The sequence below is a fragment of the Ananas comosus genome, linkage group 5 (assembly GCF_001540865.1).
Source record: "Ananas comosus cultivar F153 linkage group 5, ASM154086v1, whole genome shotgun sequence".
NCBI classification, from domain to species: Eukaryota; Viridiplantae; Streptophyta; class Magnoliopsida; order Poales; family Bromeliaceae; genus Ananas; species Ananas comosus.
This window is the reverse complement of record NC_033625.1, coordinates 6316548-6331581: the sequence shown is the minus strand read 5'-3', so window position 1 is coordinate 6331581 and position 15034 is coordinate 6316548. Positions and strand designations below refer to the sequence as shown.

At 37.2% G+C, this 15034-nt stretch overlaps 3 protein-coding genes across 4 annotated transcripts; 1 reads left to right on the top strand and 2 right to left on the bottom strand.

Annotated features, from left to right (window-relative positions):
* Nucleotides 80-7046, top strand: LOC109710541 (ribosome maturation protein SBDS). 2 transcript variants are annotated; one of them, XM_020233208.1, is made up of 6 exons: nt 80-246; nt 1867-1996; nt 2707-2907; nt 3488-3655; nt 5256-5700; nt 6698-7046. In XM_020233208.1, the coding sequence occupies exons 1-5, from the start codon at nt 113-115 to the stop codon at nt 5697-5699; spliced, it is 1077 nt and encodes a 358-aa protein (XP_020088797.1). In that variant the 5' UTR covers nt 80-112; the 3' UTR covers nt 5700; nt 6698-7046. The 2 variants fall into 2 exon arrangements, with proteins under 2 accessions (XP_020088797.1, XP_020088796.1); XM_020233207.1 differs by having other exon boundaries at nt 5256-5708.
* Nucleotides 7475-8926, bottom strand: LOC109710542 (short-chain dehydrogenase reductase 3a-like). The gene is made up of 2 exons (XM_020233209.1): nt 8865-8926; nt 7475-8412 (listed from the first exon to the last, which is right to left on the bottom strand). The coding sequence occupies exons 1-2, from the start codon at nt 8876-8878 to the stop codon at nt 7632-7634; spliced, it is 795 nt and encodes a 264-aa protein (XP_020088798.1). The 5' UTR covers nt 8879-8926; the 3' UTR covers nt 7475-7631.
* LOC109710849 (short-chain dehydrogenase reductase 3a-like) lies at nt 11665-12710 on the bottom strand. The gene is made up of 2 exons (XM_020233629.1): nt 12658-12710; nt 11665-12541 (listed from the first exon to the last, which is right to left on the bottom strand). Exons 1-2 carry the CDS (start codon nt 12669-12671, stop codon nt 11830-11832), a joined length of 726 nt encoding a protein of 241 aa, XP_020089218.1. The 5' UTR covers nt 12672-12710; the 3' UTR covers nt 11665-11829.

The window sequence follows — 15034 nt, the reverse complement described above, 5'->3', positions numbered from 1 at the left end:
CATTCCCTTTCTCCTCCCTCCTGAGGAGAGTTCGAGAGAGAGAAAGAGAGAGAGAGAGAGAGAGAGGGGAGGTTGGGGGGAGAGANGAGAGAGAGAGGGGTGGAGGAGGGAGATGTCGAAGACGCTGGTGCAGCCGATAGGGCAGAAGCGTTTGACGAACGTGGCGATCGTGCGGCTGAAGAAGCACGGGATCCGCTTCGAGATCGCCTGCTACAAGAACAAGGTCCTATCATGGCGCTCCCGCGTGTAACGTCTCCAAAACCCTAATCCCTCCTATGATCTCCCTCTGCTTTTCCTCCGAACCATTTGGGTTAGGGTTTCGATTGTTCTGTGCTCGGTTATCGGAATTGGATCGGAAAGCTGACATTTTTTTCACTATTAAGTTGTAATTTTTTTATGACTAGTAAGGTCTAGGGTTTCCGATGGAAACTTAGGCCCCCTTTTTTCATGGGGAAAGATTATGTTCGTTTGGTTGCCTCGGACCATAATCCTTCTTTTGAGTTCCCAAAGTTTCATTTAAATAACTGAGCTTGAATTCGTTTTAATCGCGTAATGATCGATGATGTGGTAGCCGATTGGGCTGTGTCATCTTCAGGAGATGATATTAGTGTTATTTTTATCATCATGTCATCTCTAGTAGATGATATGGCAACTAAATTAGTTTCTGTATCTTCCCTTAGGAATCCTAACAAAAACTTGTCAAATTAACTCATTTTAGACGAAAAGTAAAGTTTAGATTCACAACTACTACAAAATTGTAGTCTCGTAGCGTAGATGAAGCTTAACAATAAGTTTCGTGGCTGATGGTATAATTCTGTGATTAGTTTCATGACCAATAGTGTCATTTGCCTTCTTTTGTGTTTTTTTTTTTTACCTCTACTTGAAAAGAGTCTTCTCGGAGGCATTTGATTTAAGTGATTTTAATTGTAACTGAGCTGGAAGTTGGCACATATTAATTGAGGAAGGACTTTGTTTATCTATTCACCTCGGAGTTTGAATTGAAGACCATTAGTTGATTTTTTTTTTTTTCCGGGTTGTTGGGTTCTTTTCTACTTGAAGGAGAGATTTCTCTGGAAATTTATTTCAAAACAGGTTTCCTAGGTGCCTAAGATAACTGATTTAATAATTACTAGTTTTGGAGCTTGATGGTCTTAGTGACCGCCTACACCTTCAATCACCTGTTACGACTCTGTTTGCTTTAATGAATAAGTTGCTTCCATAGATAATGTCTTTTTGTTCTAACAGTTAGATGATGTCCTGATGCTTGCTCTCAATCTGGTGGTTTTTTTTTTTTCTTTTTCCCATTTCTGCAGGTAGTAGTTTTGTTGGGTCATTTCATGAACGTTATGAGTTACATCATATAAGGCTGTTACTTGTGGTTTTTTTTTTTTTTAGATTTCAGATTTTTCTCTGCCTTTTTGTGTGTGTGTGTGTGTGTGTGTGTGTGAATTCTCCTTGCACCTGGAGAACAAGTTGATGCCTTGAAAATATATTAATGTTAGCAATGCAAAGTCTTAGATGAGGATCTTTCAATGAAAGAGATGAGTTATTCACCAGTTTTGTTGTTTAAGTGCAATTTACTTTGGTCTTTTAAATTCTGTGATGAATTTAGCCTCAGATACGCCTCTGGTCAAAGGCAATATTTGATATTTCTGGTCGTAGCTCTTCTGCTTCTTTTTACAAGTCATATCAAAATCTCTAATTCAGTTAATGCTATATAGTATCACCATCAAAAGGGCAATTTTATCTCTCCTATCTCTCTTGGCATTTTGTGAAATAGGTTCATTATAGATATAAAGTTTTTGTGCTTCTTTCTCTGGATTTAGAATCTCTGACACATCTTGCTATTCTTGTCCTATAATGAAGGGAGAAGGATTTGGATGAAGTGTTGCAATCGCATACAGTTTATTCAAATGTTTCCAAAGGAATTCTTGCAAAATCAAAGGATTTGATTGCAGCTTTTGGTACTGATGACCAAAGAGAAATATGCTTAGAGGTAAGCTTGTTTGATTTTTAAAACAAGATATTATACCGGATTACCGGTGTGTGTTTCCATGCAAGTACTCGTATTTCTCCTGTTGGCATTTGTGTACTATCATAAGTATTACATTTGTCAAAGCTGTTTGCTGTAGTTATTTTAGTGCTGAATTTTCTTTCAAAATTATCTGAAAAAAACTACTAGTGTATATTTGCATATGATGCTATTGATTAACTGCAATTGTAAAGTTACATCTTATGCTCTGAATTAATTAATAGCAGGAGAGATGCCGTTACTGTCCTGTAATGGTACATTAGTTAATAGTTAACTTGTAGATATGTTTTATAGGTACTTCATGCTAACATATACTTGAGTACATACAGCTGATATTTCTGTTATCAAACTGTTTGAATGGAAGGTATAAATCTTTGTTTAGATGCAGAATCAAGGCACTTTTGTTGGTTCGCTTCCCTGTATTGGAAATGCATGGAATGATGTATGCAGTATAGGGCTTTGTATAATATAAAAAGTGTAGGAAATAGAGGACTTTTGGTAAATCATGAAGCATTTTAAACAGTAAAACTAGAATTAATTATCTGCTTAGTCAGTTGCTAATCATCCTTTTCTTTTGCTTTACTATATTTACTCATTAACTAGATAAATGGGGGGAGGAGGACATTTTTTGATGGATTTTTAGTAGGTTGCTAAGCTGATTGAAGTTGTACCAGATTTTGGAGAAAGGAGAGCTTCAAGTTGCTGGAAAGGAAAGAGAGTCCCAGTTGTCTAGTCAATTCCGGGATATTGCAACTATTGTGATGCAAAAGACTATTAATCCGGAAACTCAACGCCCTTACACAATCAGTATGATTGAGCGTCTTATGCATGAAATACATTTCGCGGTTGATCCTAATACCAGCTCAAAGAAACAGGTATTTTGCCTGTCATAAACAGTTGGAAACTGTAGAACTATCTTTTTGATGATCTGTAAATTCAATGTTCCGGATGGAAAACTGACTCTCTTTACTTTAATTCTAGTTCTTTTTTGTCCTTGCAAAGCAATGTGAATACTTGCTAATCAATGCTTGCCAAATTGTCCTGTGAGTTAATTTTATGCTTGTGCATAACGTGTCATGGTAATGGATGCTCTATGTATTCATACAGATGTTTTTCCTTTCTTAGATGATTGTTAGAATCTTATACAGTAATTTATTGCTGGCAATTCTTAGGAGATATAGTAGCATAAAACAGTTTTCTTAAGTAAGTCGCTCTGAACATTGCATAAAAGCCCATTCCTTTGTTGAATATTTTTGTTTGGTGGAGATCTCCTAGCTAGATTTTGCAGTGGAAGTTTTAAGGGCCAGCAGGCCATTAATTCTTTATACTAGTGGAGGTGAAATAGGAATTCCATATGAGGTATCGTCTTAAGGAAATTAGAAATGAGGTCTTTTCACTGCAGAAAGAGCTACGCATTTTTCCTTTTAAGCAACTTTTACTTTTTGGTCTTTGCAGGCATTAGAAGTTATTCGTGAGCTTCAAAAGCACTTTCCTATAAAGCGGTCGCCAATGAGATTGCGGCTTTTTGTACCTGAGAAGAACTTTTCTACTCTCATTGAGAAGCTGGGTGCTTGGAATGCTAACTTAACTTCGAGGGACGAATCAGGAAATCAGCCATCTGTTGTAAGTCTGAATTCTAGTTGCTTTCATTTCTCAATCACAAAATTTTGTAAAATCACAAATCTAGCAGTGAAGGAAAGAAAATCTGTTATTTCATGCTGGCTTATGTTACAGTGATACTAATTAAAAAGATGGTAGTAGTTTATGTTATCGTCTTTCATACATTCTACCATTTTTCTGTGTTTTTTGAAATTTTTTGCGATCATTATGGTTTAAGCTTAAAGGCGAACTCTTAATTGCCGAATTGATAGAGAACAGATCTTGACAAGTTCGACCTATCTTTAAAACGGTTTGGATTCTTAAAATATGAGATGACTTAATATATATCGGTGCTTGTTATCAGAAAGTATACATTAGAATAACAGCGAATGTCAGATAGTTGGAGAAAACTTAAAATATCATATCCATCCTATTTTATGATCAGATTATCTCATTAAACATATTCGGGTTTTCTTGGTTGTAGGTTTACATATCCATTTGTTAGTCTGTGGTTTATTCAAGAGATGTTTACATATGTGTGCTTCTATGTACGCCCTTCAGAAACTTTGTTTTTTGGGTTATTTGCATACACGTCCCTGCAAACATAGTGAATTGCAGAAATATCCCTGCAAAACGGAAATTCCATAAGTTGTCCCTGCAAAAGTCTTAAGTTATGCAGATATGTCCCTACCGTTAAGGTCTGTTAAAAAAATTTCGTTAACCATAGTTAAAAACTTAACCATGGTTAATTAATAACGTAAATTGACGGTTTTACCCTTCTTCCTCTTCCTCCTCTTCCCCTTCTATCTTCTTCCTCGCCGGCGGTGGCGTTGACGGCGACGGCGGCATCGGCGGCGGCCCTCTCCCTCTTCCTCTTCCTCTCCCTCTTCCTCTTCCCCCTTCTTCCTCTTCCTCCTTCTTCCTCTCCTTCTTCCTCTTCCCTTTTCTTCGTCGCCGGCGAGAGAGAAGATGTGGGGTGAAAGCAAACCCTTTCCCTCTCCCGCTTCCTCTTCCCTCTTCTTCTCCCTCTTCCTCTCCTTCTTCCTCTCCTTCTTTCTCTTTCCTCTTCTTCGTCGCCGGCGAACCCAACCCCACGCCGCCGCCGCCGCCGTCCACTCCGGTGGCCCAAAGAGGGAGAGAAAGGGAAGGGAAAGAGATTTGGAGGGATATATTTGTGAGGGTAAAAAAGTCATTTCACAAGAAAACTGTTAAAAAATTAACAGTTTCTTAACAGATTTCAACCAGAGGGACATATCTGCATAACTTAGGACTTTTGTAGGGACAACTTATGAAATTTCCGTTTTGCAGGGATATTTCTGCAATTCACTATGTTTGCAGGGACGTGTATGCGAATAACCCTTATTTTTTTTACTTATGTACTCTTGATGTTAGAAGAAAAAAAAGATGCCGCTCTGCACAAACTTTTTCAAATGCAAAAACGAACTCGCCATGATAAATCTGGCAACCCTTAACTTATCTTAAGGGTGTTTTCGTAAGAAACTGCACTTCAAGGGGTACATATGAAAATTCAGAATTCCTCAGAGATCTCTATATAAATAGTTAATTTTCAAGGATATATAATGTAAAATGGCTCTGTTCTGATTCCATGAATATTCTGATGTAGGTCTGTGAGCTTGAACCAAGTCTTTTCCGTGATTGTGATGCTCTATTGAGGAGCTTGCAGGGGCGGGTGGAAATACTCGCGGTCTCAGTCCACATGGATGAGGATGCAAATGTGGACCATTTTGATGAGGCAGAAGACCTCCCGTTGAAATCCACAGAGGAGTCGGATCCCATCATCCGGCTAGGAGAGAGAATGCAGAATCAAAGCATTTCTAGTGAGGGAAACAGTAGCAGTGTAGGACAAGAAGTCAAACAGAACAGGTGCAACACATGCGATGCAGTTGTTGGGGATGCCAATCAGTATAGGGAGCACTTCAAAAGCGAGTGGCACAAGCATAATTTAAAGAGGAAGACAAGGCAGCTCCCACCACTTCCACAAGAGGAGTGCTTGATGGACACTGAAGTGGGTGATATGAAGGCCGACCTCAAGGAATATTCCTTCTAAGGTGAACAGGCACGCATCTAAATACATTTCTCTTGTAAAATAAAGATATCATCTTTGTTTTAATTTTAGAGCTGTTTGAAAAAGCACAGGCATCGTGTATATGAAGAATTTGTATTTTGAAGCACTAAGAGCTTGTTTATTTCAATTTCGCGAACAACATCTCGCTAGGCAGAAGCAGAAACCTTGTTGGTGCTTCTCCTCTGGGGAATTGGAATCTCATTTCAGCTGTTTGGCACAGTAAAAGCTGTTTGCCTAACACCTGGCAATTGCTATTTAGAGTAGAAGAATAGCAGTTCCATTACAGTGGCACCCTTTCGCACTCTTTTCTGTTGAAATGCACAGAAATGCTTTTGAAATTGCCGTTTTAGTGACTTTTGAACATCTCTGTTTTTTTTTTGGGTTCGGGGGGCGGGGGGGGGGGNGGGGGGGAGATTTATTATGCATTGATGGCTGTTGGCACATAGGCCGAGTTTGCAAATGTGTTGCCCAATGTTACATGTTTTTTATGCTTTGGAGGATATAACAGAATTCAAATCTCTGATGATGTATTGAAAGATGTCAAGAACTGCCACTAGAGAGTGGCAATTCACATTTGATAGCACCATTCAAAAGCATTGGAGGACGAACATCTAAAGTGCTTTTGGAATTTTCATGCTCTGGAAAGTATCAAATCGGATGTGATTGGGCAGTGCATTTCCAAACTAGAACTTAATTCGGTGATTACGTAGACACTGCTGACTAATTTAGCCGGGCGATGTTATAGAAAGACTCGCTGCAAAAGTAGTACGATGGTAAGGAACCCAGTTCGTCACAATTTGATAGTTGATGATCAAACTTAAAACTGATCCTGCGCATAATTTTACCATTTTATTTGTTTGATTGAATATTCTACTACCCTATGCAGCTAGGAATCAGGTTTCTTCATTCATTTCTTGCTGTGCCTTAAATTCATGATTTTAACTCCAAATTTGGCCTCACTATCTCAAATTTCCTTGCAGGCTCAGAATGCAATGGTTCTGATTAGGCATTGTGCATACTTGAGAGCATGAGAGCAGCTTTCGCTACGAAGAACAACAGCCGCCCTTCTGGTCATGATAAGGATTAGCCAATGTTTCGATCATTGGAATGATTTTGATTCTTGTACTTGGTATGTAATTCTGTAGCTACAATGTAAGTGATCCACTATGTTAGAAATGAATTCTCCTTTTGCCCTAAAAGGAAATCAAATTACTTCTGCATTCACAGTTTCTGGTTTTTGTTGCTTCTTATGGATGAGCACATATTGGTTTCGTCGACAGATGTCTGAGATTTTATAGGGGGATAATTATACTAACAGTTCTTAAATTATTGTGCGAGTTGCACTTCAATGGTCAGACTTTTACCTTAGTCTGCAAACTGTTAGGGGGTTGCAATTAAGCTTTACTTTTTCTTTTCTTTAAATAATATCGGCAGTAGCTGTCGAATGATATGAATTTGTATTTGCAGTAATTTTTTTTTTTTCCTTTTTGGCGACCGCTTTGGTGGTGATGGTAATGCAGGGTATCTTTTCGCAAAACCCGAGTCATGGAATGTATCGTCAGAATTTGATTGCGACTTGCCTGATAATTTGAGGATTAAAGTGTGATCTTTATAACCATTTGAGGATCGTTGGTGTAATTTTTTCACTTATACTGTGATCAAGATCATTGATGCAAATTGCAATTAATGCACCGAAAACTGCAGCACTTTTAATTGTTTAGAGCATCTGATAATATCTTCGAGTTTTTCCACCAGTGTGTTAAAATAGAAACATCTTTGTTGCATAATTTCACTTTGTTAAATTATTCCATTCATGCCAGGTTATATTTTTAGATCAAAGCACTCAACTGTTGGAGTAGCAAGTAAAGCATCCTTCGACATACATGAATAGCAAATCACTCTGAAGATTTAAATTCACTGCAGGTCAAACCCCGGCGGCTTGGGTCCAATCGCCGTCATCGCGCCGTCGACCACCAGATTATGCCCGCTGACGAATGCTGCCTCATCAGACGCCAGGAACAGCGCGGCCGCAGAGACGTCCCCGGCCTTCATCGCACCCCTCTTGAGCGCCGACATTGCCTCCCATTCCGCCTCCGCCTGCTCCGCTGTCCTCCCGCTGAACCCCAGCGCCAGTGGCGTCGCCATCCCCGCGGGCGACACACAGTTCACTCGTATCCCCAGGTGCCCGAGCTCCCCGGCCGCCGACCGGACCAGGCCGAGCACGGCGTGCTTCGACACCGTGTACGCGTGCAGGCCCATCCCGCCAACTGTCGCCGCCACGCTGGCCGTACAGATGATCGATCCCCGCGTGCCGGCCGCCGCCATGGCGCGCCCCGCGTGCTTGACAGCTGCGACGCAGCCGCGCGTGTTGACGGCTACGACGTTGTCAAAGTCCTCCAGGTTCATCTGGAGCAGGCTGCCCCGGCATATGATGCCCGCGTTGCTGTACATGACGTCGAGGCGGCCGAAGGTGGCGACAGTGAAGTCGACGAGGTAGGACACCTGCTGCTCGTCGCGCACGTCGCACCGGTAGTACTTGCACCGGTCGGCGCCGATGGAGGCCGCCACTGCGGCCCCGAGCTCGTCCTGGATGTCTGTGATGACGACCCGGGCGCCGTGCTCAGCGAAGAGCCGCGCCGCAGCCTCGCCTATTCCGCTGGCCGCGCCGGTGATGATGGCCACCTTGCCTTCCAACCTAATATCAATTTCTCACGATGGCCATTCACTCAAATTATATTTCACAATTCTTTTAATATTTTTTAGAATATCATTAATGAATCAATACGGTAATATCCAAAATGAGAAATTCAAAGAGCTACTTTATTTGGACATGCCCAATCAAAACCCATAGATGGCCAGAGTAACGTGATTGAAACAATTAAGTTCCACCACAACCAAAAAATTACTGAGTTTTTACTACAAATTTCTGAGCCAAAATGGAAGCTTCAAATTAAAACCCGCGCTTCTGCTGTCGCACATATTCTCAATTAAAAAAAAATAATAGAAAGAAATTAAATATTTTCTCGAACAACTCTCCTCTACACAGTACTAATCACGTTTTTTAGAAGCTCTAGCCGAATCAAACACGCCATATATTAGCTTTAAGAAACAAACTAAAAAAAGGCATAAGCAAATGAAATACATCACCTCAACTTTGCCATATCTCTCGGGGGATCTCTCTCTCTCTCTCTCTCTCTCTCTCTCTCTTGAAAACACACTAGTTTGTGAATGGAGAGCTCTCTTAGTCTCACAGTCATTATATAGTAGCGAGCATTCAAGTACTATAAGATGTCGTTTGGTTCGGGAATAAGCAAAAAATGATTATTTCAGTGATAGATATAAATTGAGATATAAGCAGGGATTAGATCAATTTTGCGTTTCGATAAAAATTAGATTTTTCCTGGGAATAAAAAAAATAGCGTTTGGTTAGACAAGATGGAATAAAAAAGATAATAAATTTTTATAAATAAAAAATAATGATATTATCCACTTATTATATTTGATTTGAATTTTTAAATTTTTAAATTTATATTTTTTAATTTAAAATTTTAACTTTGAAATTTCAAAATTTAAAATTTAAAATATCAAATTTTAAGTTCAAAATTTAAATTTTAAATTTCAAACTTTAAATTTNATTAATAAAAATAATTTATTATAATAAATTTATAAATTTTTTAAAAATTCTACTTAAACTTAAATTTAATAAAAAAAATTTATTATAATATTTAAATATAATTTATTATAAATTTTATTATAATATTTAAATATAAATAATATGTATTAATATAATACAATTAATAATTTTATAATAAAAATAATGTATTATAATATATAACATATTATATTTATATAATTTAGTTTTAATTCAATTTATAATTTTAATTAAGTTTGAAATTAAGAATTGGAATAGCACTATTCCACCAAAATAGTGGAATAGCAAATCTTTTGCTATCCCGGGATAACCAAGAATAGTAAAGTTTGACCGGAATAAAATATTCTGGCTAAATTTCTTCCCGTTTGGCGGAATAGCGGGGATAACTTTCGTTATCCCCGCTTATCCCCCGAACCAAACGGGCCTAAGATAAAAGAAATTCGCTCATTCAAGTACTATAAAGTAAAAGAAATTCGCTCATTAGATGGCAACTTATGACAATTTTCTTCTTTGATTTTTCTTCTCCGTGTTGGAAACCACTAGTTAAGGGCCCACGCGATGCGATGAAAAAGTATTATTATAATATATAGTTCAACTATTCTATTTTTATTAGTATAGATTTTTTTCTATTCATAAATTTTCGAATTAATTTTAAAATAAATTTTGAATTTTTATTTTTGGTATTAAAGTGAAAAGTAAAATTTAGAGATTAAAATTGACACGCAAAAAATAGCTAAATAGGCGATGGTCTGATAATATCATTAAAATTTAAAATCTTTTTTAACAGTGCCATTTTTAATTGCAAAAAAAGATTAAGGACAAAAAAAGATAATGAAAAGCTTGGGACCAATGTGCTAATAATTTTTTAAAAAATTGCTGTGGACCCCACAGCCTCCCAAAATAAGGGGAGGCCTTCTTTAGGATTCACAATTCATCTTCATATAATAATAATAAAAATTAAATCAAGATATTTGAAAATTTAATTGTAAAGAAAAAGATAAGAGACCAAAATAAAAATAACGAAAAGTTTAGGGACCAATGTGCAATTAATTTTAGGTTCATTTTTATTGCGATGAAATTAAGAGATTTAAAAATTTGATTGCAAAAGAAAGATTAAGGACAAAAAAAAAAACAGTGAAAAGCTTGAGATTAATGTGCGATTAATTCTTAAAAAAATTATTGTGATCCCACAGCTCTCAAAATAAGAAGAGGCCATATTTAGAGTTCACAATTTATCTTTATATAATAATAATAAAGATTAAATCAAGAGATTTAAAATTTTGATTGTAAAAAAAAATATTAGGGACCAAATAAAATTAGCGGAAAGCTTAGAGACCAATATGCAATTAATTTTTCAAAATTTGTATGTGAGTTAACTTAGGACTACTCTGGCCTCCTCAGTGTCAGCAGAATATTCGTCTACTTGCCAACACCTCCGAAAATTAAAATATAATTTTGCCCGCATCAGCATCAAAGGTAATCGTGAATGACCTCCATTGGTTACTATCCATCCGTTGAAAATGAGGTTTTAAATACCATTTTTATATGCAAATTAAGTCATCTAAGTAAGCAGTTACACACTTTTATAAGATAATAATTTAAAAATAATGTAATTGACCACACAACTTAGAAATTTTTTTAAAAATATACCGTAAGGTATAAAATAACAAAATATACACTAAATAAGGAGTTAAAATATAGGATTAATTTTATACAGGTCCCTACAAATATAGTGAATTACAAATATATTCCTACAAAGTTCAACTTTCATATGTTGTCCTTTCAAGAGTCATAATGTTTTCAAATATATTCCTACCGTTATGATCCATTAGAAAAAATTAGTTAATTATTGGTAAAATACTTAATCCTAGTTAGTTAATAAAGTGAATTGACATTTTTATCCGTTTTAATTAATAGTTAGGACTCTTTAATTAATATGTTTGTAAGTTCAACGGTATAAAATGATACAAATTAGATGAAATTTTAATATATAATTTTACTTACCATCAAAAGTAAAATCAATACTTTCAATTTGACATTTAAGTCTTTTATCAATGTTTTATATAAAATTTTTCTTTTTTTAGTTGTTTATGTTACTTGGAGCCTTGCATGTGTAGAGGCAATCTTGCACCTTCGCTTTCGGGCCTCATCTATACTTTTTCTTCATTATAATATTTGATTATTAATTCCTTATTATATATTTGGTTAAACTTTGCAATTCAAGAATTTTTTATATATTTTATAAAAAAGATTTGTTTATACTAAAAGAATCGGCAGATTACTTATCCAACAGTGTTAACACAAAAACAGCTTTTGTTTCATAATTTTATTAAATTATTCCATTAATGCAAAAGGTTGAATTCAGAAATTTCATTACATAAATTTGAGATGCAGTAGTACATATTGCATCCTTCAACATGCATGGAGAAAAGGCAATAAATCGCCCCGAAGATTTAAATTTCACTGCATGTTAACCCCCGGCGGCTTCGGTCCGAGCGCCGTCGTCGCGCCGTCGACCACGAGATTATGCCCGCTGACGAACGCCGCCTCGTCGGACGCCAGGAACAGCGCGGCCGCCGCGACGTCCCCGGCCTTCATTGCGGCCCCCTTGAGCGCCGACATCGCCTCGCACACCGCCTCCGCCTGGGCCACCGTCATCCCGGTGAACCCCAGCGCCAGCGGCGTCGCCACCCCCGCGGGCGACACGCAGTTCACCCGTATCCCCAGCTGCCCGAGCTCCCCGGCCGCCGACCGGACCAGGCCGAGCACGGCGTGCTTCGACACCGTGTACGCGTGCGGGCCCATCCCGCCGACCGTCGCCGCCAGGCTGGCCGTGCAGATGATCGACCCCCGCGTGCCGGCCGCCGCCATGGCGCGCCCCGCGTGCTTGACCGCCGCGACGCAGCCGCGCGCGTTGACGGCGACGACGTTGTCGAAGTCCTCCAGGCTCATCTGGAGCAGGCTGGCCGGCCGGCCCATGATGCCCGCGTTGCTGTACATGACGTCGAGGCCGCCGAAGGTGGCGACGGCGAAGTCGACGAGGTCGGACACCTGCTGCTCGTCGGGCACGTCGCACCGGTAGTACTTGCACCGGTCGGCGCCGATGGAGGCCGCCACGGCCTCGCCTATCCCGCCGGCCGCGCCGGTGATAACCGCCACCTTGCCTTCCAACCTAACATCATTTTCTCACTCATTGTCCATCACTTAAAAAAATACTTGCATATATCAATCTGTTTTGAAATTAAGAACGAATTAAAATTGCCTAACTAAGCAGATGAAATGCATTACCTTAACTTAGTCATATCTCTCGCCGAATCTCTTTCTATGCAAGTAAAATTTAAACCACGCTATTTTGGGAATGGAGAGCTCTCTTAGTCTAAACACACATTATATAGTAGTGAGTTTTGGAGTGTAGCTTAATTGGGCCAGTGCATGCCCAGTATTCAATGTAGAAATTTGGCCAAGTACAAGATAGCGTGGTGAGAAATTTGCTCATTAGATGGTGTTTGGTGACAATTTTCTTCTTATAAATTATTTTTCCCCATATAAAAGTCATTCTTTGTATCCATTCTTTTAATAAAGGAATTGATAATTTCATATTTATTATATTTCTTTGTATCCATTTATTCCTTAAGGAATAATTTTATATTTGTTATTTTCAAAGTTCTTATTTCAACAATGCCCCTCTTGTAGGATTATTGGTACTAATCATAATTCCAAAAGCTCATTTTGGCCTCCGCCATCTAGACAGGATTCTGGCCTACTACTTACTAGTTGGAAAATTAGTGCTAACTATAATTCTAAAAAATTGATTTATTAGAAAGAAAATAATTAATTCACTTAAAATATACAAATACAGCACTCACGAGTCTTGCTTATGACTCGGCCCAGGCTAATCTCCTCCTCCACTTAAGTAGAATGTTGGTCTACTCCCCGAAACCTCCATAATTTAAATTGTCATTGTGCCCACATAAGAGCCTATTTGGTTCCTTGAAATATAGTAGAAAATTATTTTACGAAGAAAACAATTTTTTATGAAAAATAAATTTTCTAGTTTCTACTATTTGGTTTAACGAAAAAGAAAAATATTTTTTCATATATGTGTGTTTGGTTGGTAACAATAAAATAAAAAATAAAATTTTCTTTCTATTATGGTTTGTTGAAAATTTTGATGTATAAATATTTTCTACAAAAAAAATGTGAGATTACCAATCTTTTAAAATTTAACATAATACTCACAAACTCTTTACAATATAAATATAAATAATAAATAATTAAATAAAAATAAATTTTAATTATATTTTTTAAAAAATTTAATTATATTTTGGTGTAGATAGAATAATTTGACTGTGGTGGAGATGATGGATAAAAGATGTAGATGGTTATATATATATATATAATTTGGGGAGATAGAGATAACAGTAGAAGATGATGAAAATGACGGGTTGGGTGGTAATATACACCACTATATTAGAAAAGTGATATTTCTTTTTTTACTTGTCGAAAATATTCTTGAGAGAAAATTTTTCATTTTTTTAAAATTGAAAATGAAAAGAAAATTTTCATAAAATATGAAAAATAATTTTGTAAAAAAAATATTTTTTCTGGAAACTAAACATACCAAAAATATTTTTTCAGCAAGAAAAAGAAATTTTAAAATATTTTCTAGGGAACCAAATAAGCCGGGCCTTGAGCATCCTTAAGCTTAGTTTGATATTGAGATGGATATAACGCTATTAGATAGAATGGAGTTGAGAAAAAGTATATAGGGATACGCTTCTGCGTTCTCCGATGGGATGTCAGAAAATATATCGTAACCGACTAACCGCAATATGCGGAACGCAATATTACGTACGGTGGGTATTTTTCCATCATCATTTCTAACTGCATGTAACGTAATCTCCCCTCAATCCCAAACGAAACCTTAGTCGGGTAAGTGCCCCTATTGATTGCCATCCATCTGAATTAGACGGATCACGGATGAGTAATTTTTAAATAACATTTTTGCCTCTAACTGTGCGGTGAGAAAGTACATTGAAAAAATACCCTGTTTGTTTTCGTATGTAATATTGAGTTCCACATATTGCGATGAGTTGTAACGACCCAGCCCACTAGCAACAATAACTCGTTGGGCCCAACCACCAGCCCAAAATGCTTAAGCCCAGTTATTATTACTAGTGTCTAAGTCTCTTATAAACCCAATGACAACCCCTTTCCCATCCGATGTGGGACTATTGGGGTGTCACATGAGTCGATTACAATATATTTTCTATGGTTCCACCGGAGAACGCAGAAGCATATTCCTATATGCTTTTTCCTCAACTCCATTTTATCTAATAGCGTTAACTAGACCTCAATACCAAACTAAGCTTAAGCGAATTAAATCATCTAAGTAAGCAATTTACATAACTTTTACATAATAAATTATGTAACAGATCCCATATTTAATTAGCAAGAAATTTTAAAAAAAAATTATACCATAAGCTATAAAGTGACTAAAGAAAAAAAAAATAAAGAATGAAAATATAACATGATTACTTTAGCGCAATTTGATATTATCACCCAAACTTTGAAAATGAGATCAGACACATATAACCTCCACATATAGGTGTTTTATTGTCATAATATTTCAGATGGTTTTGTATCTTTTCAAAGTTTAAATGGT

Excerpts from the sequence above, each read along its gene's own strand:
- LOC109710541 (XM_020233208.1), top strand. The coding sequence starts at position 113 with ATGTCGAAGACGCTGGTGCAGCCGATAGGGCAGAAGCGTTTGACGAAC. Across the intron at positions 247-1,866 it reads CTATCATGGCGCTCCCGCGT|GGAGAAGGATTTGGATGAAG; the intron begins GTAACGTCTCCA and ends CCTATAATGAAG. Across the intron at positions 3,656-5,255 it reads CAGGAAATCAGCCATCTGTT|GTCTGTGAGCTTGAACCAAG; the intron begins GTAAGTCTGAAT and ends ATTCTGATGTAG.